The 24,994-nt window shown below is 42.7% G+C and overlaps 1 protein-coding gene across 2 annotated transcripts in view; it reads right to left on the bottom strand.

The window, feature by feature from the left end:
* LOC147727632 (phospholipid-transporting ATPase ABCA1-like) overlaps positions 1–24,994 on the bottom strand; it is a 2,839,360-nt gene that overhangs the window by 282,661 nt on the left and 2,531,705 nt on the right. For both annotated transcript variants that reach the window (XM_086961649.1, XM_086961650.1), the window contains exon 46: positions 2,692–2,826. In XM_086961649.1, the coding sequence (XP_086817775.1) occupies positions 2,692–2,826 (135 nt within the window). The remainder of the gene's footprint in view (positions 1–2,691; positions 2,827–24,994) is intronic.

Below are 24,994 nucleotides of genomic sequence, written 5' to 3'. Positions count from 1 at the left end.
ATCTGGGGATGGCTCTGAGAGCACTTGTATCCAGGAGTGGTGTAGTATATGCGCTGCTGGTGTCAGGCAGTGGTTTGCTGATGCAAGGATGGTGACCCTACAGAGAGCGTTACAAGTCACATAAATTGAAAACTGGAGTTAGTGGCTCTTGCCCAGCAGTGGAAGTGGGTTGTGCACCACAAGACAATGTACAAATTAATCACTGGTTTTAGTCAAAAAGGTTATCCTTCCAGACAAACATATCTAAATGTCACACATCAGAGCTATCCTTCAATACACAACGACTTTGTAGCCAAACTATGAGACAGGAATCTATCCCGTTGGTTACATATTTATTACTTTTAAGAGAGTTATCACTCAGATAAAATGCATTTCACTGGCTGCACTTACAGAAATACACCTTTGAATCGATTAACATATCAGCCTGCGGTAGGTAGGCTTCAGGCAGCACAAGTATCCATCGGTTACACTGACTTTACAGGCTCGAGTCTCAGACAGGAGATGGATCCCATGGTCTACAGGTATTACAGTCCCACGGGGTTTGCAGACTGAAACAATACACATACGCCTTTGGATGGACAGGTCCAAAGATCTTTGGATGGCTTATGGTCAAAGTGCCGACATAAAGATCTTTAAATTGATCGGGTTACGAATGCAGAACTTATTACACTGATTTTACAGGCTTGGCCTCAGACCGAGTGGCTGTCCCATAGGCTACCCAGTTATTACAGGCCCATGACTCAGCAGAGGCATTTGTCAGGTTGCATAAACCTTACAGGATGGGATTCCAAAACTATTCATAAGGTTGTACAAACCTAACAAGCTGCGCGGAGTTTTAGAAAACATAACTACCATTTTAGAGTATCAGACACGCCTTAGTCAAACATTTGAAAAACACTTTGTACAATGAATCGCAGATACTCTTTGCATGTCACCAAAAAGCCAAATTCGTTTAAATGTTAATTGTTTGTGAAAAAGACAGAGTGCTTGACAAACATACCTATTTGAATTTCATTTTTTGGAGAGGGGCAAAAGCAATCTGAAACAAATACAAATTGTTTTCTGGGTCGGTTCATATGAATAGCACACCATTGTGTGAGTGATTTGATCTTGTTTTCGTGAGTTAAAAAGGAAAACAAAAACTGAAATAAAACAAAACATACAAGCCGCAGCAGGACTCCATTGAGAGCAAAAGGGCAGGGGCTACTACATGGGTGTGTGCTTGCCAGGGCCAAACTGGCTGTAGCGGGCCCCTGGCATTTCCCTGGTGGGTCAGAGGGGTGGGGGTGAGGGTGGTTTTGCGGCTGTGAGGTAGGGTTTTGTAACTGAGGAGGCGGTTTGCAGCAGATTCGCCGATTTACTCCATAACGGTTTACCTGGCATATCAGAAACTAGGGAACCTTGCAAGTGCAAAAGTGAGACACTGTACTTTCTGTTCTGAAACTGTTTAATTTCTCCACAGTTGTAGGCGTCTCAATTGTTTTCAATTTCTAGTTCCCATTCTACAACCTCATATTTCTGGTGTAAATCTTTCTGATACTCTGGGGCTAGTACTGCGCTATAAAAAACAATAATTAATTATAGCCTTATAGCCCACTGTTGCGCTCTATGCAGGCCATTAAAGGCCCACTCCAGCGTTTTTGGTGAAGGCACTTAACAAGAGAGCGGTCCTTTAATGGTCTGCATAGCCTAGCCATTGTGTGTTATAAGGCTAGTCGAACATTCTGCCACCAAAGGACAGAATGTTCTAACAAATAAAACAAAGGCCTCAGGGAGCATGCAGGGATTTAAATCCCCTTGTGCTCCAGGAGGCCTTTGTTCACAGTGCAAACGAGAAATATTGGAATGTTGGAGCTCCAGGCTTTTAACAGCTATTAGGTGCCGGGAACACTGCTTTGTCTTCAGTGGAGCTCCCAACTTCCCCATGTTCTAAAATAGTGTTATAGACAGCCATTGCGTGCTATACCAGCCTTTAAAGGCCTGCACCATCGTTAAAGGCCTGAGCCAAAGGAGAGGGCCAAACAAGGGAGCAGGACCTTAATGCCGGTATAGCCCAGCTACGTAGGGCTTAAGGCTATTAAAACTTTCCGACACCAGAGGGCAGAATGTTCTAACAAATAAAACAAAGGCCTCGTGGAGCCAGAGGGAAAGGAAATACCCTCGGGGCTCTGTGAGGCCTCTGTTCACACCAACAGCTGTGAAGGACAACATTGGAATGCTGGAGCACTGGGCTTCTACCTGCTATTAGAAGCCATGAGCACTCCATTTTTTTATATGGAGCTTCCAACATTCCAATGTTCTAATAAACAATAAATGCATATATTGACACCATCCTGTTGCTGTAGAGATCTCAAACTTTTCCCTGTGCGGTCGTGTCTTGGATTTTCTGGTCTGTTATTGTTCCACAGGGAGTTTTGCTATCCTATATATCCGGCCCTGGATTTCTTTTCTGTTACCTTTCTTGCCACATTGCGTGCAGGTTTGTCCAAGGTGCTAAAATTATTAGTGAACCATAAATTTCTTCTGGACTAATGATCTCAGCCATAGTGATATAATTTCTGTTGTTGACTGGGTAACATTTCTGTATAAAAACATCTTTGTCATCCCACACTGGCGTATTTAATCATCATGTATCACAATCTCAACCATTCAAGTTAACATATGCGGGCAAAATGGCAATAAAATAAATACCAGAAATATTATCGGTGGGCATCCAATCAAAGCCATGGCAGTCGAAAGTTTACGCTTGTTTCCTCCACTGTACGTTCCAGCTGATTTGCTAGCATACTTGACCAGTCCTAATTTCTGGATGCCCCACTCAGCCACCTAGGAAACAGTAATAAGCCATTTCAGATTTAAATTAAAAAGTGCACATTAAAGCATAGCTGATCAGACAGCATTCGTATTGTGAAATACAGAGAGTAACATAGAGAGGCAACAGAATCGTGTTCTGACTATGTTCTGATTACGCCTCCCACGGTCTTGGATTCAAGAAATTGAGTTTTCCTTGACACATTACAGCAATACTTATCGATCATCTGATTACTTAACTTTAGTGATAATTACTATTGTTATAGTGCATGCCACAAAATGAATGGTGTATAGGTGTTTCTAAGGAGTCTGATTGGCATAGGATGAAAGAGGTCACCGTTCTGATTCGAGCTGAAACTTAGTTCCTATACTCATTAAACTGAAGGAACCGGAGGCTACCATTGGCGCATGGCCGGCTTTCAGAGGAAATAACTGCATGAGTTATGATATGTAACTATTGCAAGAGAATAGGAAAAGTAAAACATCTAAATAAACAGAATTTAAAAGACCAGCCCAGTTTGAATTAGAAAGAGAATTAAAAAAACAAATATGCCTCAAGTAGAGAAAAATGCAAGTGGGTTTCAAAGTCATTCAAGGGAAATAAAGCTTTTAATTTTTCTTTTTTTTACATTTTTTTATTGGGGTACCAAGCACAGAAAACAAACATATTTAATAACAATCAACAGAAAAATCAAGAACTGTGGTTAATTCCCCAAACATTTTTCATAATTTTTCTCCCCCCCACCCCGGCAGATCCATCCTTCCCCCAATAAAACCAATTCAAGTAAAACAAGAAGAAAACAAAGAAAAACTGAATAATAATAAGATAATAACATAATACTATAGATGGGAACATGGAAATGAAGAAAATATAAATATGTATGTGCCTACCGATTGAGCCAATTAGACATAGGCAAACAGAGCTTCTCACCTTTCTCTCTAGCCCGCCTTCCTCTCCTCTTCACCACCTCCATTTCCCAATTATATATAGACAATAATTTATTAAGCCAAACATAATCAGTCAGAGGGGTTACATCTAGCCATACTGTGGCTATACATAGGTGATAGACAGCCATGGAAACAAATACAAGTTTCTTATAGTTTTCATCCATTGCTTGATCGGAACTACCCAACATGACAGTCAACGGGGTAAGTATCAGAGAAAACCCAAGATTGCCCTCAGCCTAAGTTCGATTTTAGATAGTAATTGAGAGAGTTTAGAGCAGGTCGCGAACATATGGGTGCTATCCGCAGCCACTTCTCCACAATGCGGACAGCTAATACCAGTGGTACCCCCCCACCTATGTATTCAGGTCGGGTCAACATACAAATGACACCAAGTTTTGAAGCACTGTACTTGCAAATTGGCAGATATACATGACGTTTGGCTATAGTACAGAGAGTCCTCACAGTCCCCCTGCCCAGCCTGTACCTGTGCTTGCCATCGTTCAAATTGTTTAGCTAAGTCATCCCCCATTCTTTCCGTATTGACTTTATAAATAGCAGCTGTTTGTGGTATTGTATTTCTGAACATTTCTAACAAGGGGATTTGTCCCCCGTTGTGACATTTCTTATCTAAAAAGTCCCTAACTTGTAGAAATTTAAAGAAATCCATGTTCCCAATCCCAAACCCGTTCCTTGAGAACATCGAAAGAAGGTATACAGTTCCCGGACAAAAGATCCCCAATACAATAGATTCCTTTCTCCCTCCACCTGCAAAAGTAGCCATCATTAGAAATACCCGAGCAAAGAGTGGTATTACTGCCAAAAGGGGAATACCTATGCACCCGGGGGATTCCAGTCTTTTTCCTGACTGCAGTCCAGACTTTATATACGCTGACCAGCACCTTGAACTTGACCCTCTTAAAATAAGCAAAATCAATCTGTCGCAATAACAAACCCCTGGCCTCTACCCCACAAAGAAGTTGAAAACTCGAGCATTCAAAGTCATCTGAATTAGCACCATTTATCAGTTCGGCAGAGTACTTCAAAGTGGTGGCCCAATAATAGATCTGAAAATTAGGAACGGACCATCCCCCCCGATCTCTCGGCAAAGTCATATATCGTAAAGCCCGTCTTGGGCGCTGCCCCGCCCATAAAAACCAAGAAATGACCTGATCAAATTTCCGGAACCAAGCTTTACTAAATTCCAGAGGGATAGCCCTAAAATAATAAAGAATTTTTGGCAAAAACATCATTTTAATGACGTTACTTCCCCCCATAAGTGTCAAGTGTAGATTACTCATTCTCTTATATCAGTTTTCATTTTTCCTAAGAGTGGCACAAGATTTAGATCCACAGTTGTGGCTGGGTCGGAACTAATCTTGACCCCGAGATATCTTGCGCTAGGTACAATCCGTAGATCGACCATATCTATCTTCTCATTAATCACTATTTGAGTTTTGCTTTCATTCATATGGTAGCCAGAGATTTCCCCAAATCGAGATGTAATGGTCCCAAGCTCAGATAATTAATCTTATCCTTCTCTTGTTTTTGAGCCTGCCATCCGAACTGTGTCATCTCCCCTCTAACCCCGGCTTATAGTGCATCCCAAACAAATTGCGGACTAGTGATCCCACAATTTTCCGCAAAAAACCTAGTGATCCAGATACTTCTACGTTCCACATATTGGTTATCACTAAGTAGAGTCTGATTAAAAGTCCATCTGGGCCTGTTCTTTAAACACTTGAATGAGAGTTCCAGAACCAACGGATTATGATCGGACATAACCTTGAGATATTTCTGAATGTTGCAACTCGCCACCAAATTATGAGAAATGAAAAAATAGTCTAACCTGGAATGTGATTGATGCGGGCGGAGTAATATGTAAACCCATCTTCCCCACTTCTTATTGCAGCCCACACATCTACTAGCCCATGGAGCTCTCTCATTTGGCACAAAGACCTGAAGACCTTCCGTTTCTGCCCCTGGTAACCGCTTCGGATGAATTTTGTACAGCCCAGCTCAAATTTATATTAAAATCGCCACAAATAATCAGTGGGAGGGCCAGCCAACCAATTCTGTGTTCAGCCAGTCATATACCTCAGTAGCATCCAATACCGGGCCATAAACAGAGCAAAGGGTGAAAACATTATCTATAACACATTGAGTTATTGCCTATCTACCATATTTGTATGAGATCGAGCGTGGGAGGTTCGCCAAACGCCTGCGGGCAAAAATAGCAACCCCCCTAGTCTTGGTCTCCTGTTTTCAACATATCACCAACTGAAACCCATCTAATTTCAAAATTTTACTTTTACTAGCTTGGACATGGGTCTCCTGAAGACAGATAATATCGGCTCGGAGAATTCGAATGTCCTCTTTAATCCTGCCCCGCTTGACTGGGTCATCCAAACCACATATATTAATCGTGGCTATCCGGACAATCTCTATTGCTTATATATATTGTACCAACAATAAACACAGCGAAGACCTATAAAAAAGCACATAAGTTCGGATAGCTAATTTCCACATGCCCATTAGCCTTACCCCCCTTATTAAGGATGCGCCCACCCCCACTCCGGTCCCCCCCATCCCATCGGCAAAAAGGGTCACCAGATCCTTGTGATACCTCCCACGTTGTGCGCCCCTGTTGCTCCCTGACCCAAAAAAAAGAATAATAACAAAAAAATAAGGCAAATGCCTTAGCTGGGTCTATATCAAGAAAAATACAGCCCCCAGATCCCCACTCCATTAACACTTGAAGTCTCCATCCAATAGAATACATCAAGAATACCAGTGGAGTACAAGAGGTCAAAGTGAGGAAGATGAATAGACAAAAAACAAATAATAGTTTCAAACAAGGTCAAATAGTCACCATACGTCAGAGAAAAAAGTACTCCGTAGAAGTAGAGGTGGGGGGAAACAAGAACACATTGGCCCGATGGCACTCTTTCCCTACCTTAACAAATCCCTATATCCCCCCCCCAGTGCTCCCCATGCAGCCATTCCTCAAACACCCAGTCCTATTCACCCAATAGCTCTTTCAGATAATCCCCCACTTGGATCTCAGACGTAAACACCCTTGTCCGGCCCTGAAAGATCACTTTCAAGCGAGCAGGGTTCATCAAATAAATTTCACAACCAAGTTTCTGGAATGATGGAATCATCTGCCTCAGACACCACCGTCTCTCCACCGTGGTATGGGAGAAGTCTGGTCTTACAAAGAAAGTCTGCCCTTCAGCGGTTTTCTTGGCATCTGGTCTAGTCTTTTCAAAGACTGCCTGTCGCAAAATAAAAGTTCCCCAAAAAAATAAGAATGGCTCTTGGCCTTTGATCTTGCCCAGCATTTTTCTTGACCATTAGAGGGAACCGATGAACACGCTGGATCTCAACTTCCCAGTTCCAGGATGATAACTCTAGGAAAGCAGACTTGAAAAGCTTGATTACAAACCCGCGTATGTCCCCCCCCATCAGCATTCTCTTCAATACCCAACAGGCGCAGATTGTTTCGCCGGTGTCTATTCTTCGACTTCTCAAGCTTCCACAAAACGTCCATCATTCTGGCATCGTTAGCAGAGGTCTTCTGCTCGGAGCTCTCAAAGCCACCTTCAAGGCCCACTACCCATTCCTCCAGCATCGTTGTACAAGCCATGACTTCAGTACAGGCTTTTGTAGTCTTTCTGGTTGCCCCCTGAATTTTTTTTGTCGCCATTTGGGCCCTTTTATGTTCTTGGCGGGCCTCCAATTGCATTGCTTTAAGAGTTGCATATATAAAAGCCATTGTAGGTCCCTGCCTATCCTTAGTCCCAGATGCCTGGGGGTTCTCTTGAAACCCACGCCCTTCTTCTTCCCCTTCATGGCCGAGATTAATGTTAGAATTGTCCCACTGTAGATGTTGATCCTAATCAGACTGGGCATGGGTGTTTTTTTTGCGCCCACCCACCCCGCCTAGCATGGGTGCCAGCCTGTCTGAGTGTTTTCGCTGTGTTGGGTGCACTGTCAGTATCACTGGCATCTGCTGACCCTTCCCCCTCAGATGACTCTATGTCCAGATCACTTCCCGCGGCAGACTCTGAATCCTCTGCTATGGAGAAAAAATTATCTCCATCCGGGGTACCGGGTTTTGTGCCCCCTCCATCCTGCGCCTCCGAGAGAGAGTTCAGCTCTGGTTCTAGGCATCTTGAGTCAAGGCCAGCATTTTCCCCTGTCTAACTTAAGGCTTGAGTAGAGAGAATAGATAAAGCAGGACTATTGTTCTCCGACCCTAGTATATTGGTTAGCCCCATTGATGCCATGGCAGGGGGCACTGGCGACATAGCTTGGGCACCTTCACATAAAGAAATAGCGCTGGCAGGGTTTCACAAAATACTCGGTATTTGAATAGAGTCAGATCCAGAGCCAGGGGTCTCCGTCACACTTATGGCTTCTGCACCCCCCACCCCCCCTGGCATAGAAACAGGGGCATTTGTATTTATTTTCTTACCCCTCAATAGAATAGGCGTACGTTCGGCAATACCCTTGGTCTGTAGTAGGGGCTTGCGGCTTACCGGTTTTCCTGAAAACATGCCATGGACCGTCAGAGTTTTCCTCTTGGTTCCTGGATCTGGAGTGTGATCCGTGCCGGGTTTTCCAGCATCCGTTATGCTGCCGTCCTTGCTGCTGGGAGCCACATCCTTGGCCCCTTCCTTAGCCACATCCTTAACCCCATCCTTAACCACACGGGGCCATTTGTTGCCATCTGAAGAAACTCGAATGGAAAGATGTAACACACTGCCTCCACCCGACTCCACTCCACAAAGTCCGTAAGCGGAGTTCCGCCAATTGTGTCCTGGCAAACCTGGCAATCCACAAGACAACCATCCACCCTGCACAGCTGCGAAATTCTCTTGAAGCCTCAACCACTGCGGAGCCTCAAAGCCGTCAGGGGAGGGAGACAGCCGCCACCAAACAGAGAAGGAAAGCTAAAAATCGAATCTGGCAAAAATCTGCTCCGCACCAGCCGCCACTCTGAGGATGCAGCACGCCCAGGAGAGCCACGGGGGAGCCGCGGGTGAGCTGCGGGAGCTGCTGGAGAGCCGAGGGAGAACCACCAGTGCGTTCGCGAGGTAGGGGAGACCGTTTTCTCTCTTCCTGGATCAGGTAGCCAGTTGCTGTCAGTTACAGGCAGGTCAGCCAAGGCATTAAACTAGCAGGTCAGGGAAAAATCCTTCATGCTACCTCACGCGGCAGCCATCTTGCCCGATAGGTATACAACTATTTCTGATATGTTTAGATCCTGATGGAAATAAACCGTTCCATAAGCAAAAATATTGAAGGTTGTCTTAATGATATGAGCAACATCAGTAAAAATGCTGAAAAATAATGGAAATATCCCTAAATAGGATATCGAGGAGTCAGAGAGATTATGGGAGTCTAACACCTATTTAAAAAATTGAATTTCAAAGAACGGCTGTTGCAATTACGTCTCCAGAGCTTCGTTTGTGACACAAGGCAACCATAAAGACAAGAAATCTATCACCACAGGTTTCAGGGACGTTATTGTTAGAACTAGCATTTAAAAAACCTTTGAAATTCACTGAAAAACACAGATTTCAGGGACATTATAGTTAGAAATTAGCATTTAAAAAACCTTAGACAGTCACTGAAAAAACCCCACAGATTTCAGGGACGTTATAGTTAGTTTGACATTTCACTTGTACAAAACCAGTGAAATTTGACAATAATAGTTAGTTCAGCTAACTATAAATTGCGCCCCCGCAATGCACTGCTGATGATGTCACATATTACATCATTCATGACATGGTCAGTGACATCACTGATGACATCTCAAATTACATCACTGAGGACATCACTGATGACATCACCCAGTGACTGTGTGTTTCTGTAAAGTTTAAATAGGTTTTATATATATATAGGCCAAGGTGTATTGAAGAATGAATGGGTGTATACGTGTCTGAATGGATGATTTAGTAGATGCATGACTGACTGTAGAAGTGAATGATTAAATGTGTCTTACTGAATGCAGGGGTTAGTGACTGTTGGAAAATGAGGCAGTATCTGTGAAGCCTGCACAACTAACATGACTACATTTGCACTTCACTGGGAACCAAACACCCGATTGTAGCACCTGACTCTCAGAGTGTAGAGTTGCAGAGCAGTCTGAGGCTTACTCAAGGGAGGTAGTGTGGGCTAGTAATCACCATTTACATTTACTGGTACGCAGAAATAACACTCAATAATTGATTTGCCAGTCTGAACTTTGCTTTATAAAAGTAAGAGTACATTTAATAAACACACACACCACTCAACACTATGTACCAATTTTCAAATATACATAAGCTGTTGGAATTACTTTGTGACATTGCATAACATCTCCACCCCTCCCACAGGGGGGTGGATCTGGTACCACCACTCCCATGTATGCACATCATCCTGCCCCCTAATGCATTTCATTGAACATCATGTGGAACATGGGCCCTGCGCACTGGCTCCATCCCAGTGGCAACCCACCCCATTATCCCAACCAGCATTTAAAATAGGCACACCTGCCCTGGTGACACATAACCCTGACTGAACATGTCATACTAACCATACCGTATACACCTCTACATATTTAGTGGCATACAGTTTGGGTTGTTCTTCACCTAAGCACAGCAGCAAGAATACATGTTTAAGCATCACTTTAGAATGACAGTACTCATCACATTTGTCGATCAATATGATGCATTGCAATTACAGCCCCTAAAGGCACCACAGATGAAATCATAGGATTAAGCATATACAGCCAGACACCCTAGCAGGAATGTCCAGCAACGTAACACCTCATGGCTTATGATGTCACATTACACATGTGGCTTTCAAAATAACAGAGGTAAATGTATTTGCGGTGCAGTTATAACTTTTTACCTCCAGGGGATGCCCTTTTCCAGACATCCCAGCTCAGCCCTTCACCTTGGTGCTGTCTCCAAACCACACCTCCAGCTGAAGAACAAATGTTCCAGCTGTAAAAGGCTGTTGGAGAAAGCCTCAGCCCTTGAGGGGTTGTTCCTTTTAAGTTCCCATGAGACTTATGGGGGACTGGATTCTTCATGCTGGGGAAGGCTGCCTTGCTCCTGCAGCTGCCACTGCACCTCTTTCCCCAACAGAAGGAGACCCCCCTCCTCTAGGGGCTACCTGCATATCAGAACAGCAGCTCTCCCGCTGCTCCTGTCAGAACCGAACTGGCCATGCCTGCTGCCTCCCGCTGCGCTGCTCTTCGTTGGGGGCCCGGGCCCCATGTCTTCCGCGTGAGTGGATTCGCAACCCAGGGAGCCCACCCTCTGCCGCTCTTCCTTTCCTTTCGGGCCCAGTCCCACCTGGCCCCCCACCTTGCTTCTTCTTCTGGGGGTGTCCGGTCCCACCTGGACCCCCACTTGGCCACAGTGATGGAGGTGTAGTGGTGGAGAAAGGGTGCTGGCCTCTGACCAACGCTCAGGAATTCCGGTGCGTAGCACTTACAGGAGGTACCAGTAGGGCTTCTTGGCCCCCAAAAGTCCCTCAGGAGTAAATTGGACTTCATCCCCATCCCAAAGATGTCTTAGCAGTCTCACTGTGTGGGACTTACTGCAGGTATCAAGAAGGGTAGTCGGCCCCCAATGACAACCTTGGGGGCCAACTACCCCTCCTAAACCTCCAGTAAGTCCCACACAGCAGGATTGCTAAGTTCTCATAGCAGGCCACGCCCCCTTTGCCCACCACTCTGCAAATGCGCTCCCTGATGCACTTTTGGATGAGGACTAAAGTCCTCTTCACTGCTGGAAGTCATTTAGGGGCCAATTAGCCTACATCTTACCCCCAGTAAGCCCCACACAGTGGGATTGCTGAGAGGTGGACAAAGGCCACGCCCCCTTTCCCCACCACTCTGCAAACGCAAGACTGCTGTAGCTTACAATCACATGTAATATTAATAACCCTCTTCATGAGAAAATAATACAGCAATATACTTCAATATACTTAACCAATTTCTTTAACTTGTTTTGATGGAACAATTCTTATCTGTGCAATATAGGAATCATCCATAAGTGGATGGATTCTGTCCCTTCCTTTATTGTACTCTATAAACATCACACATATCAATATATTGTGTTGCCTAGCAATTTAACTTATGTGCACGACTTGTGCAGGGCCTGCGACGGCTGATCATGAGATCATGGGGAAGCAATCGAAGTAAAAAACATGAAAAATAAAACACAATCTGTGGAAACATAAAAACAGTAAACCTGATACCACTTTGCCAAAACTCAGGTCTTACATTCCCAGCTGGCCCGCCAGCCTCGTCTACCCAATGGTTGTTGGTTAAACTGAAGTCAATCGCGGGCAGCCCAAGATGCTTCCTCACAGCCATCACTGACACATCTCCAACCCCTCTAATGCAATACAATGTATTGGACATCTCAGAAAGAACCATCATGTAACTATTTCTTCCTCACCAACATACAGCTGGTTACATTCATGTTGACACTCCATTTTTCCCCCTGCTCGGAGTAATTGCTCACTTTTATTCAGATACACAAGTTATCCTTTCATTATGGATTATTATTTTGTTATTTGATTTATGTGAGTTTTATATTCTTTTTTTCTTCTCAAGATGGCAATATTATTAGCCCCAATTGTGTAATATCATAAAATACACCAAAAAGACTAAAACTGTTTTTTCGTATCATATTTTTTCATCTACATTGATAAACAAATGGCTTCCTTAGCGCGGGTACCTACATCCAGTACTCCTTGTACTTTGGTAATTTGGTTGGTTGTGATACTTACCAGGCTTTTAATTTTTGACACAGTTGAGGATGACGACTAATGTTGCCTCACCCATGTGATATTCCCAGACTGTTTTACGCACAGGTTTGTAACACGCTGCATTATGGCACTTTTCAGCGATTCCATAACATAGGCAATAAAATGCCATACCTTCATTAAACCAACTGATACATTAGAATGACATGATCCCTTTCTTTACTCTACCTTTTTTATTGAGTGCCACATCTGCATCTTCTTTGTAGCATCATGTTTTACACACTCCAATATGGTGACTAGAGCTGTTATGTTCTCTGACTCTTTGGCTTACACCCCAACTATCATAGCAATGCATACAGGATTAGTTTGCGTTCAGGAAGGGTTGAGTATTATATGTTATGTGCATGACACAACAACGGAATGTGAGGATCATACAATCTTTTTGTTACCAATAGTGTTTTTGCACCATTGCACCCAGCATCGTGCATATAGACTTCTTCGTATTAGCAGAATTACACTGAAAATTCATAGTCACAAATACCTGTTAATTAATGTCACAACACATATATTTCTACACAGTGGCAAACTGTCCACAATTTTTCAGAACACTCCTGTTTTTCCACACATTCAGCTGTTATGCAACCTGAGTGTCTGTAATGCCACAGCGCATTCTTGGCATAAAGGGAGATGTACAGACCACAAACTAATTTTTTTAGTGTATGCAAAAGGACGCTTTATTGAAAACAGGTGCAAATCACAAATTTACTTTAGGTCTTAGCTTTATAAAACTAAAACTCACTATACAACCATTACGCTATGTCCTTACCCCCTCCCTTAAACTCCACCTTTCCCTCACTCTTTTAACTTGCCACTTCATAATACCTATTTTGTTATTAAACTGTTGCCCTTTACTCCCTAAACACTTTGACCTACGTCTATTAACACCTAGCTATCTAAGTATCCTAAATCTTAAGTTTTAACTTCTTACTTCCTCCAGGTTTAACTTAATTACAACCGCCAACTGCCGTGCACCTGCATCCAGGGACAACATTTACAAACTATACTGCCTTGTGCTCCAGTGCTCAACAAGAATTGCCCATGACCGAAAATTAATTGGAACAAAACCCTGGCGGAAGGGTGGGAGCTAGGGGAAATCTTATTATTCTACTGAAAACCGGCCACCGCGTCACTCTACATAAAATGGTGGCCGGTGTTAGGAAATAGCTGTTTAAATTTCTGCAACACAGCCCAACGATGGAACCCAAAACTAGCCCAAAGACAGCCTGGGCTGTCCCATCTGCTAAAAATCCCAGGGAGCACACCTCCTGAGGTTGTCTGCCCCAAAGCCCATTCCGAATCGGCAGGGCACAATGAACTGCTGATTTACTTTGTGATTCCAATGATGTTTTATCCACCATCTTTTTAATGTTTGTATGATATTACTGTGGGTTAGCTGATTATTATGTTGCATTCACCAAGAATATGCGGTAGTGTCAGATATTATTGAACGGCATTTGAGAGGAAAGCACATTATCCAATGAATACCCAGAAGGTATCAACTTCTAAATGTATGAACTGTTAGACAATATAGGACCAATTTTACAGGTTTTTAAAAATGTCTACAACTCACTTTCTATTGAGTTGCTGTGTGTCACTCTCTGGTTATGTCAATTCACTTGTAATTTATTGTGTATTAAATATGTGGTCAGTAGGTTTTATGTATTATTTAGATTATCAAACTACTTATTCAATGTTTATTTCTTTTATCCTAGCAAACATCCCTCTGATGAGGGACCAATTTATGTTCAAACTGCATCATAGTCTTAATAATACGGTCACAGTGTATTAATCAATTTGGCATGTGATTTAGATTTATTCATGACCACAAATAGGTTTAAGTTTAACGACTCAAACGTTTGAATAGCTCTAAATTACCTCTTTTTGAGGAATGCTGTTGAATTTTTCTAGGCAAGATTTAATGAACCTGTCAATAAGTCGCTGATGCACAAGAATCCATGAGTATTAATGAATAAACCTTTTCATTTTCAAAATAGAAACTGTGTGGTACGGGTCTGTTTCTTCAAATGGAATAGCTTTAATTTTTACTTTGTACTAGCTGTACCCAGCCACGCGTTGCTGTGGCTCAGTCTGGTAAAATGGAAGACAAAGAAAAGAGTAAGCGCACATTTCTAATATGTTTATTTTCACAATGCCTGTGGGTATACAATATGTTTTTGTGACTATTGTCTCTATGCGTCACTTGTAGTTGTTGCGCAGCAAGCAAATCGATAGGGTCTGTTCGGCCTTTCGATTAAAAACATGTGCGTATTGTACACACGCGTATTCTAATCCAACATTGTGTATATATGAACAGGCGCTAATGTTGCAAAGTGAACCAACTCCTCCCCCCTCCCTCCACCCACTTCCTGCTCTGCCATCCTGACACCAACTGTCCATCCTAATATATATAGACTATTGTCTTTATGCGTCCTTTCTTAATGTTGCAAAGTGAACCAACTCCACCCCCCTCCCTCCACTCCCTTCCCGGTCTGCCATCCTGACACCAGCTGTCCATCCTAATATACGTAGACTATTGTCTCTATGTGTCCCTTGTAGTTGTTGTGCAGCATCTCTATGCGTCCTTTCTATATGTTGCAAAGTGAACCAACTCCTCCCCCCTCCCTCCACCCACTTCCCGGTCTGATATCCTGACACCAACTGTCCATCCTAATATATGTAGACTATTGTCTCTATGTGTCCCTTGTAGTTGTTGCGCAGCATCTCTATGCCTCCTTTCTATATGTTGCAAATTGAACCAACTCCTCCCCCCTCCCTCCACCCACTTCCCGGTCTGCCATCCTGGACACACACGTTTTCTAATCCAACGTTGTGTATATATAAACACGCGCTTAATCGAATCCAACGTGGTGTCAAAATTTCAAAGCAATTGGTGAAGAAATTTCGGAGATTTAAGATGTTCAACAAATGAACAATGACATTTTTATGTGTCTGTTCGGGCTTTCGATTAAAAACATGCGCATATTCAGCACACGCGTGTTGGAATCCAATGGTGTGTATATAAAAACACGCGCGTATTCGAATCCAACGTTGTGTCGAAATCTCAAAGCAATCGGTGAAGAACTTTCGGAGATTTGCGATTCTGAACAAATGAACATTTACATTTTTATTGATATAGAAGATTGTGTCCCTGGGCAGAGAACACATAGGCAGCACGTCCAAACTTTAATTCAGAATTCACCTGAATTTTTAATTGAAGAAGGAAAGCATTTCCGAAACTTTTATCAATTGGAGTTTTATGTTTGCATGCCACCCCGTAGGCTTGCAAAGCACGCTTTAGGGTGACTTGTGTATACATACAAATAGGCTTTCCCTCCATGGCACTGAGGTAAATTTAAACTGCAGCCCGGGCAGAGCACTTTCGTGCTTCCAACATTTTTTTCATATATATATATATATGGATGATGTAAATATGCAGGCTTCACATCCTTGTTACCCTTCCAAGCCCCAGGCACATTGGCACATTTTAAGCACCATTTTCAGTCGACTTAAAGGGAAGATAAATAGGCCAAACATGGGGTTACAATGTACAACACATATTTTGGTGGGTGGAGGACAGGCATCCTGATACAGAGGTCTAGCCCGGGACCAGGGTTCAATTCCCCGCCTCGGCGGGTCTTGTGCTCAAAATTCCACGGACCTGATAATTCTCTCCTCGGTGCCTATTCCAATCATGGCGTCCCACTCTGCCACTCTGGGCAATAGCTTGCTTAATCTCCACAACGGCCCCCACAACGCTAAGGATGCCTGGCCTCCACCTTGGGGGTGCCCAAGAGTGGACGCCTCACAGGGAAAGCCAGGATGGGTTCCACAGCGGTATTCGTACAAGCGCCTTGAGACCCTTGCGGGTGAGTAGTGCGCTATACAAGTATCAATTTACATTTTTTTTTACATTTACAGTGGTAAAGTGCGAAAAGTCCTAAAGCCAGCAAAATCCGAAAGAAAAATGGGGGATAGCACAACAAAAAAAAATGGTCATTTCTTGAACCTCATATGATCAAGACAAACATAACGTAAGTGTTCAGAATTATGCAAAGTAAAACCGGATGCGACTACCTGCTGGCGTTATACTGCTGCATTTACTTTGGCAAATATCTACCAGTCTGAGGTTCGGTATATTATGCAGTGTTTGAACAGTAAGCGCTTTCTTGGGATTACACAGAAAGTAGTATAGTGAGTTGCAAGAGTGTGCACATATTTGGAGAACTTACTGCTTATATGTAAAATTTTAAATTAATGAAAACATAGAGGTACAAGCACAGACAGGGGGTCTCTTTTATTTATATTTTAGCACAGGGTAGCACCACAAGCCTTGTTGTGCTGCCCTACCTTAAAAGAAAAGGGAAGGAATGCACTGTATCCATCAGATACAGCGCATTCCAACCCTCTGTTACTGTACTGGTACACAAATGGCTGCCTAGCGCCAGCGCAGGCACCTTTGCACCCTGGTGCAAGGGTGCCTGCATGAAAACCTGGTTGTTTTTCTGCAGGAAGGGACACTTTCCTTCACAAAAACAACCGTTATGACACCCCTGGGGAGACGTAGACTTTTGACGCATTTCCAGGTTTACAGCATGCTTTAAATTTGAGAATGTGTTAAATGCCATGGGTTTTACATGATGAACAAAAAGGTTGCCAGTACTGTGCTATAATTTGTCTTTTTACAAGGTGTTGAGCAGTGGTTTACTCAACCCAAAGACCACTAGTTCAGTCTGAATTTTTTGAAAGATAATTTATTCCATTAGGTTAATTACACAATCTGTGTGTTCAGTGTTCAGTGTTCAAGTCATGGAGTGTTATTGCTTGTGTAGATAATCCCAAATGTCAAAATTAGAAGAATCAGGATTTTGTGGTCCAACTTTCCAGTCAATTTGTAGGTGGATCCTGCAGTGAAAAGTGCTCAATCCTCCTTCTTCTGCTACTCGCTCGCTCGGGCGGAAGACGCCGTATACTCGGGCATAGTCTATGCCCGAGTATACTTGTGATACTTGTGATTGTGTCTGTCGGTCCTGAAGAGAATCCCTGGAATTAAACAGGGATTCGAAACGCGTCGACCCCCCCTTCTCCGCTAATTTGATTTATTCTGTTTTGCGACCAACAGTCCCCTAGACTTTGTAAACAAAAATTAAGTGTGTGGTGGTATATGCAAAAAAGATATATTTATACAGGCATGTTCTCATTTGTATGCATAGGCCTATCAATGACTAGAGCAGAGATTCTGCAATAGGCCTTAGTTGAATTAGTTTGAATTGAAAATAGAGGTTTTTCACCAGCCTCATTAATCTTTATTTGTTGTCTATTGTCTGAGTGTTGTCCGATAAGTGTCTTTTTTCATGTTGTATTGATACGTTGTTGGTTTTGATTTTTTTGTGGATTGAAATATTTGAAACAAGTGTTTCAGATGTTGAATATTAGATGAGTTTTTGTTAATATGCATCCAAATTAATTCTTTGTTTCAATTGAATACCATTTTTGTCCAAAAAGTAAGTTAAAAGAGAATAAATTAAACTACAAAAGTAATTAACCTAATGGAATAAATTATCTTTCAAAAAATTCAGACTGAACTAGTGGTCTTTGGGTTGAGTAAACCACTGCTCAACACCTTGTAAAAAGACAAATTATAGCACAGTACTGGCAACCTTTTTGTTCATTCTGTATCTGGCACAGCCTTACTGTGCGTTTGCCAAAACCCCCCTTGTTACACAATGGGTTTTACATGGACATGGCCACTGTTAAGCCCATGGCACGCCTCCCTATCGCAGGATGAGGCAATGGAGCAATGGAGCAACTTGCGTTGCATTGCCTCGCACCATATTTAGGGGGCCATGAAAAGCCATGTAGGGTGGCTTTACGAGGCCTTGTAGATATGGCTCAGTAGTGTGGCCCACCGAATCATCCCACAAAGTTGCATTCCGGTGGTGCATGGGGCTTGTAAATGAGCCCCCCCACCCCCCTTCCCCCGCTGATCTGCCTGTTTCACCAGGAAATATGATGGACCCACCCTACACACATGTAATTAGGGTTTGAAACTGATATTGCCATGAACAACTGAACACCAAAGAAAAATAAGGGTTCAGGTTAAAGAGCATTGGTGAAATTGTGCAAGATGTTTCAATAGTTATAAATTAAGCATTTGCAGTCTCATGTAGAACACTTTACTGCAGTATTAAAATATTGCCTCGCGCCTCATGAGGATTGGTCCACGCCTCGGTTGGTCAGTGACATATGTCTTCCTTTGCACAGTGCTCAAAATGCTTGTAACAAGATATGACGGCATGGGATGTGTTATTCCAGACCTTCATGCATGTTATTGTGAAGGGGCAAAAAGAAGACTAGTGGGTCGTTGGAACTGTACAAAGGAATCGTTTTTGATACGTGCTGCGAAAAGGGTACAATAAAGCATGGCTGGGAGGCAGAATTCCTGTCTATTTGTATTCTGACATAGATGTAATTAAGATGCTCCCCATGTTGGTGACAACACCAATTTGTCGTCACAGGTTCGTCAATCAACACATTACATTTTATTAGAAAAGTTGGTCTCTAATGCACAATGATAACTATTCACATATTCTGAAAAGTCTGAGGGCACTGAGAGCGAAATGTTTAAAACTATCCATAAGCCCCAAGAGCAAAGTTTGCTCTGGGCTGTAAGAATTGTGGGGCATATTATCGAGAAACAAAGTAAAAATTATCGCCGTTTTAGCGACAGAAAACTGCAGCTAAAGCGGAGATAATAAGCTTGATAATATGCCCTTGAGAACGCCAATAGAAGCCCATGTTCTGGTGTCAACATGGGCTTCTATTGGAATTTTCCAGGGCATTTTATCAAACCCATTATCGCCGCTTTAGCGGCAGTTTTCTGTCGCTAAAGCGGCAATAATTCTAACTCCGTGCTTGATAATATGCCCCGACATTTCTAATACCCTGATTCATTTTTTTTTGTTTAGTTTCTTCACCACAGCAGCAGTAGATACAAGGAAGAACTAACCATGTTTCTGCAACACCTAAAACGGTGTCCAAAGTGTCAGCACTTGGGAGAGTATTAGTCAAGTGTTGAACATTGCAGGGAATTGTACAAATTCAGGGAAAGTAACAGCATGGTCCTCAAGAAGAGTTTACTGCCTCCTCCTAGCTTTGGGCATTTCATAAAAGCAAATCAACAGAATTTTCAACCCTATTTTTTGTGCTAAAACACAGAAAGATAAGTGAAGCCCCCAGTTTTGTTTTTGGTAAAATAGATAATCATCCGTTTGAAAAATACTTGTGCTTATGCATATATATTTGTTGTTGTGCTGTAGTTCGGTGAGCTAGCTGTTGCCAGGAGGAATGCAGATAAAAGCGGTTTCATACAGTTTGAAGATTTATTGGGTGAAATGGACAAGATGGATTTATGGGTTCACAAGTCCAAGAAGTACCAGCGGATGGGTCAATATGCTTTTACCCAGGGCAGCACTAGAGGTGGACTGTGTTTACTGTCCCTCACCATATTTTAGACAAGGACATGCCGTAATACAGGGCTGTTCCTACATGACTTTGTCCTTCAGTAGGGTCACTACTGTCCTTTAGGAAATGTTACGACATATGGGTATACGATGAACACATCTGGTGTGTCCCCAGCAATGTGGGAATTTCTATCCAAATATGAAATAACAATGAATAGTTGTTATTACCTATTTTTTTTACTAGTGTCATTGAGGTGACAGTGTATAAATGTGGTGTGAAACATACAAAGAACAGCATGCATTCTTTACAGATTGGCATGGGTAGGATGGCAGTTGAAAGTCTACCAAGGTAGACACCTTGAAGGTCAAAATGTGTCACTCCAGTTGCCACAAACTGTGTCTTCTTCTAAATGTAAGCCTGTTATAGGTACTGTATGGAATTCCAAAGTGTGAGATTAGATTGTCCCAGTAAAAAATAGTGTCCAACTCACTATCTGTGCGACACCTATGGTGAGTGATAAAACTGAACCTGAGAATCATTGGACAAATGAACAAAAACAATTTGGTTGGCTTGGCTAATAGACTAGCTTATGGGTATCTAAAACACTATCATCATACATGCCTTCACCCCCCCACATCCAGGAATGCTAAATTAGCATTATCTGTATGGGGTTGTATCATGATGGTTTTTTCTAGTGCAGCACAGCGCAAAGCGCCTATTTTATGGTCCTGCATCGGAATAAAGTAAACTAATTTATCCAATATATCTGTGTGCGTTAGTGCCTCATTTTTAAATAGAACAGCTTGGAAACTGTGTGCAGGGTTGCCCTCTTACTGTTTCTGAGCTCTGCTGTCTGAAAATAAAGCACTAATTCAGAGAAATACCAATTTAAATGAATTTACCTTCTAACCTCCAGCACATAAAAAAGGCTCTTGGCTCTGTGCTGCACCAGAAAAACAAGCATAATACTGCACCTGGTGAGATCAAAATTAGACACTCACTCTCAAAAGTCCATAGAACAGACTAAGGTAAAGGTTGGTTGTGGCCAAAGTGTACCCAGTGTATTGGGCTTTAGGGGTTAGCCAACCTTGAGTGGTCTTCCCCACAGGATGTTTGGCATTTGAGACCGCCTAGGCTGTCTTTGGGCTGGTTTTGAGCTCCTGGGAATTGGGCTAGCTTTTGGCTATTTTGCCAGCCATTATACTCGCACCTGCCACCAGTCTAGGCTGAGTGGCACAGTGGCTGGTGTGCAGTATTAGAGAATGTTTTTCAAATATTTCATTAGGCAGAATGTTAAATTTTCAGGCTGGCCGATTTGAGAGTGAGGGAAGCCATGCGTCTGCTTGCTGATGCAGGACATATGGACTTGTTAATATTGAGCGCACATGTGACAGCGCGGACGAAGAGACGCAGGACTAAGGGAGCGGCGGCCGCAGTGATCACACACTCAGCTGAGCTGCGACAAAAGGGGTACACTACCTGGACGACTTCTTTTTAATAGGTTGACCAGTTCCTCAGACTCTCAACAACAGTAGGCAAGTTTTCAAGAGCTCATGGGTTACATGGGGTGCCTCTAGTACTGGAAAAGACAGTAGGGCCCAGTAAAGCGCTTTTATTTTTAGGCACTGAGCTAGACTCAGCAGTCATGGAGGCGTGTCTACCGGTGGACAAGAAAGTGCACATGCAACTGTTGCTAGACGCTATGCTAGAAAAACAAAAGGGGACTGCCAGGGAGGTTCAGGTCCTGCTCAGCCAGCTAAACTTTTCATGTACAGTGGTGAGGGCTGGGAAGATGTATTGCAGGTGTCTAGGCTTGGAACTATCAGGGCTATCACTGCCTTATCACCACATCAGATTGTCGGCAAAGTGTGAAGGAGGATCTATGAATGTGGTGCCTATTTTTGGATGAATACAATGGCATCCCGATAGTAACACCACAGGATTGGGATGTACAGATATACTCCAATGCTACAGGTGGGCTTGGGTTCAGTTTGTACTGACGGGGCACGTGGTGTGCAGAGAACTGGTCATGGGACTGAAAGCGGGGAGGGCAGGAACATAGCTTTCTTGGATTTTTTCCTCTTGTAATGGCAGTGATCCTCTGGGTCAGTGATTGGCGCACAAGAAGGTATTATTCTGAGTTGACAATATGGCAGCAGTGCATGAGGTCAATACACAGTTGAAAGGTTTTGTGAAGGGCTGCTTGAGGCATGATGTAGTTTTCAGGGCTAGGCATGTACCGGGAATGGACAATGACAGTGCGGATGCTCTGTCTCGTTCAAAGTGGGAGAAGTTCCATTGGCTGGCCACAGATGCAGACAAGGTCAAGACACTGATGCTGGCAGCAATGTAGAGCATAGGCATGAAAGGAAACTTCAGTTGGTGGTAGGGTATCTAGCAGAATCCACTAGGAAGGCATATGTGCATGCTTGGCAGGAGTTTATAACCAGTAGAGATATGGCACAGGGAGGAGGACGTAGTGCAGTACATGCTAGAATTGATTGAGAAGAATTTAACCAGAGTAACTGTTGATATTGATAAAATCGATGCCAATGTTTATAATAATACACTTGCATATATGAGTAAAATCGTATCACACTATTAACAAACGTATCCATCATGAACACTCTGTCAACCCACACTCTGAAATACATGGTCAGGCAGGCTCCTCAACATAGGCCTAAGGTTACTGATTGACATATCACAGGTGTGGTGGCACGTAGCCGGCAGACAAATGTGTGAACAGGAAACTCAGGTCCATCCCCAGATAAGCACAGCAACACTACAATGATCCAATGAAATTTACCCCAATAAAGCACAAATGGCCGGATGGCTGCACACATTCCCAAAACATCATAAAATGCCAAATTAAGCTGGAAACACATAGTTAATTAGGACACAGCACACACCTTACACGCAGTTATCATACGCCTCTCATGGCAGACATCTAGACACGTTACCCACTGGCCCAGATTGTTACTATACAAGGTTGAGGCTGATGGAGTCAGGGTGAAAACAAAAATATTTGTATACCCATACCCCTCGTGAAGTTACCTTCTCATAACTGTAATATGTATTAATCGTGTGGTTTTAACGTGGGATACTAATATGCTTGTGTTGCAAAACGTAATCCATTACTTATGTGAAACTGTCTTACTAATATAGTGTGGAAATGCTATAATCTAATGAAAGGCTGTGCATGAATGCTTTTTAAATATATAACTGTGGCAGAAATTATGGAGAATGGTAAGAGAACAACTCATATATGTGGCCTAAAGCTAGGTAACCACTAACAGGGTAAACGTAGAATGGGGGGAGGTAAACAGAAGGGTTTTATTTCGAAATCTAATGTTTTATTGTGTTTGTTTCTATGATAGTTCCCGTTATGGCCCCTGCAGCCTTGTTAAAGATGGAGGGTTTGCGAGACTCCAAAAGAATATCTTTCTACGCATGCGCGATTGTGCTCAGGAGATGTACAAGCAGCCTGTGCCTGTGCGGCGGTATACACCTGTTACAACGCAACTTTTACAACTACCTACTATTACAACGCAACTTTTACAGCGCATACCATTACAACGCATTGCGCTGGGGGGCGCTCTAGGATAGGGAATAAGTTTAATTTACTATCCAACACCTTCCCTAGTGTCCACGGGGACTGGAGTTGGAATAGTAAATTATACTTACCACTATCCAGCACCTCTAAGCGCTATGCGTTGTAATGGTATGCGTTGTAATGGTAGCGTTGTAATGGTAGGTAGTTGTAATGGTATGGGTTGTAACATGGTACATCCCTGTGCGGCTGGTGTCAAGGTCAGCGTGGCCTGAAGAGCAGAATGGTGCCAAGTTAAGATGTCCGTGTCGTGAGCCTGGGAAAGTACATAGAAGTGACAAGTTAAAGGACAAGGGTGAAAGAATGTAATAACGAACAATCAGAACCTCATTGTGTTTGGAGCTATGACTAGGCAAAAATATTGACAATGAGGAGATGAGGTTATCCTCATCCACCCCTTGAATGGACGAATGAGAATTGAATGAGGACCCTAAAAGTTTCAAATTTTAGTTAGCTAGTTAGGGAAAAAGGGTATAAAAGAGGTTGTTTGGAAGAGCGAAAAAAGCTTGCTTTTGATTTACTTTTTGCACCATGACATGCTCTCGGACTGATCCATTTTTCCTTGGTGCAAAGACTTTAAAATTTTCCCTGACTTTACCTTTTTATGGGGATGGAGTCTTGATAGGAGGTGAACATCAAGAAAGAATAGAGAGGCGGTTTTTGGGAACTCTTCCACTTTAACCCTGACTTCTATTGCCGATGAAGATTGGTAATATGTCTTTGACTTATTTTTCTGAACTTTTCAGCTAATAAATGTAAACTTTTTGAATTTAAATTTCTCTTTCTTTAGGTGAATTAATAAAAATGTTTGATTGAATTTGAACTAAGGGTTCAATAAAATAAGGTCATGCTAGGAGATTTAGAAATTCTAAATACAAATTAAATAAATGGAGAATTAAGCTGGTCTTGTTGTCCATTAGTTACCTTTTACTAGCTGATCCATGACTCGTGGCGCCTTGGAAAGAAGCTTGATCGCATGACATACTGCATGCTGGAAAGACAGACTTTTAAAGTAACAGTGCAGTTGCATTGATAGTCAAGTTGTAAACATAGACAAAATACTGTGCAAATAAATGCAATGGAATAAATAAATAAATATCGTTCCATATGTCAGAAAGCGTCAAGTAGCAGCATAATGGGGCACATTAAGAAATATCTAAAATAAAAACATGTGTAAAAAATTCATATAAAATATGGTGGCAACTGTGAGATGGAAACTCTCATACCACCTTACACATTGTTATTTATGGGGCCCAAAGGAACAGAATAACCCCAATATCTCTAGGCCCGATTACAATATACTGCTGCATATTATAAGCCTCTGTTTAAAAT

This window comes from Lissotriton vulgaris, chromosome 3_1, assembly GCF_964263255.1.
Source record: "Lissotriton vulgaris chromosome 3_1, aLisVul1.2, whole genome shotgun sequence".
Taxonomy (NCBI): Eukaryota; Metazoa; Chordata; class Amphibia; order Caudata; family Salamandridae; genus Lissotriton; species Lissotriton vulgaris.
This window is presented reverse-complemented; position numbering and strand designations above follow the sequence as displayed.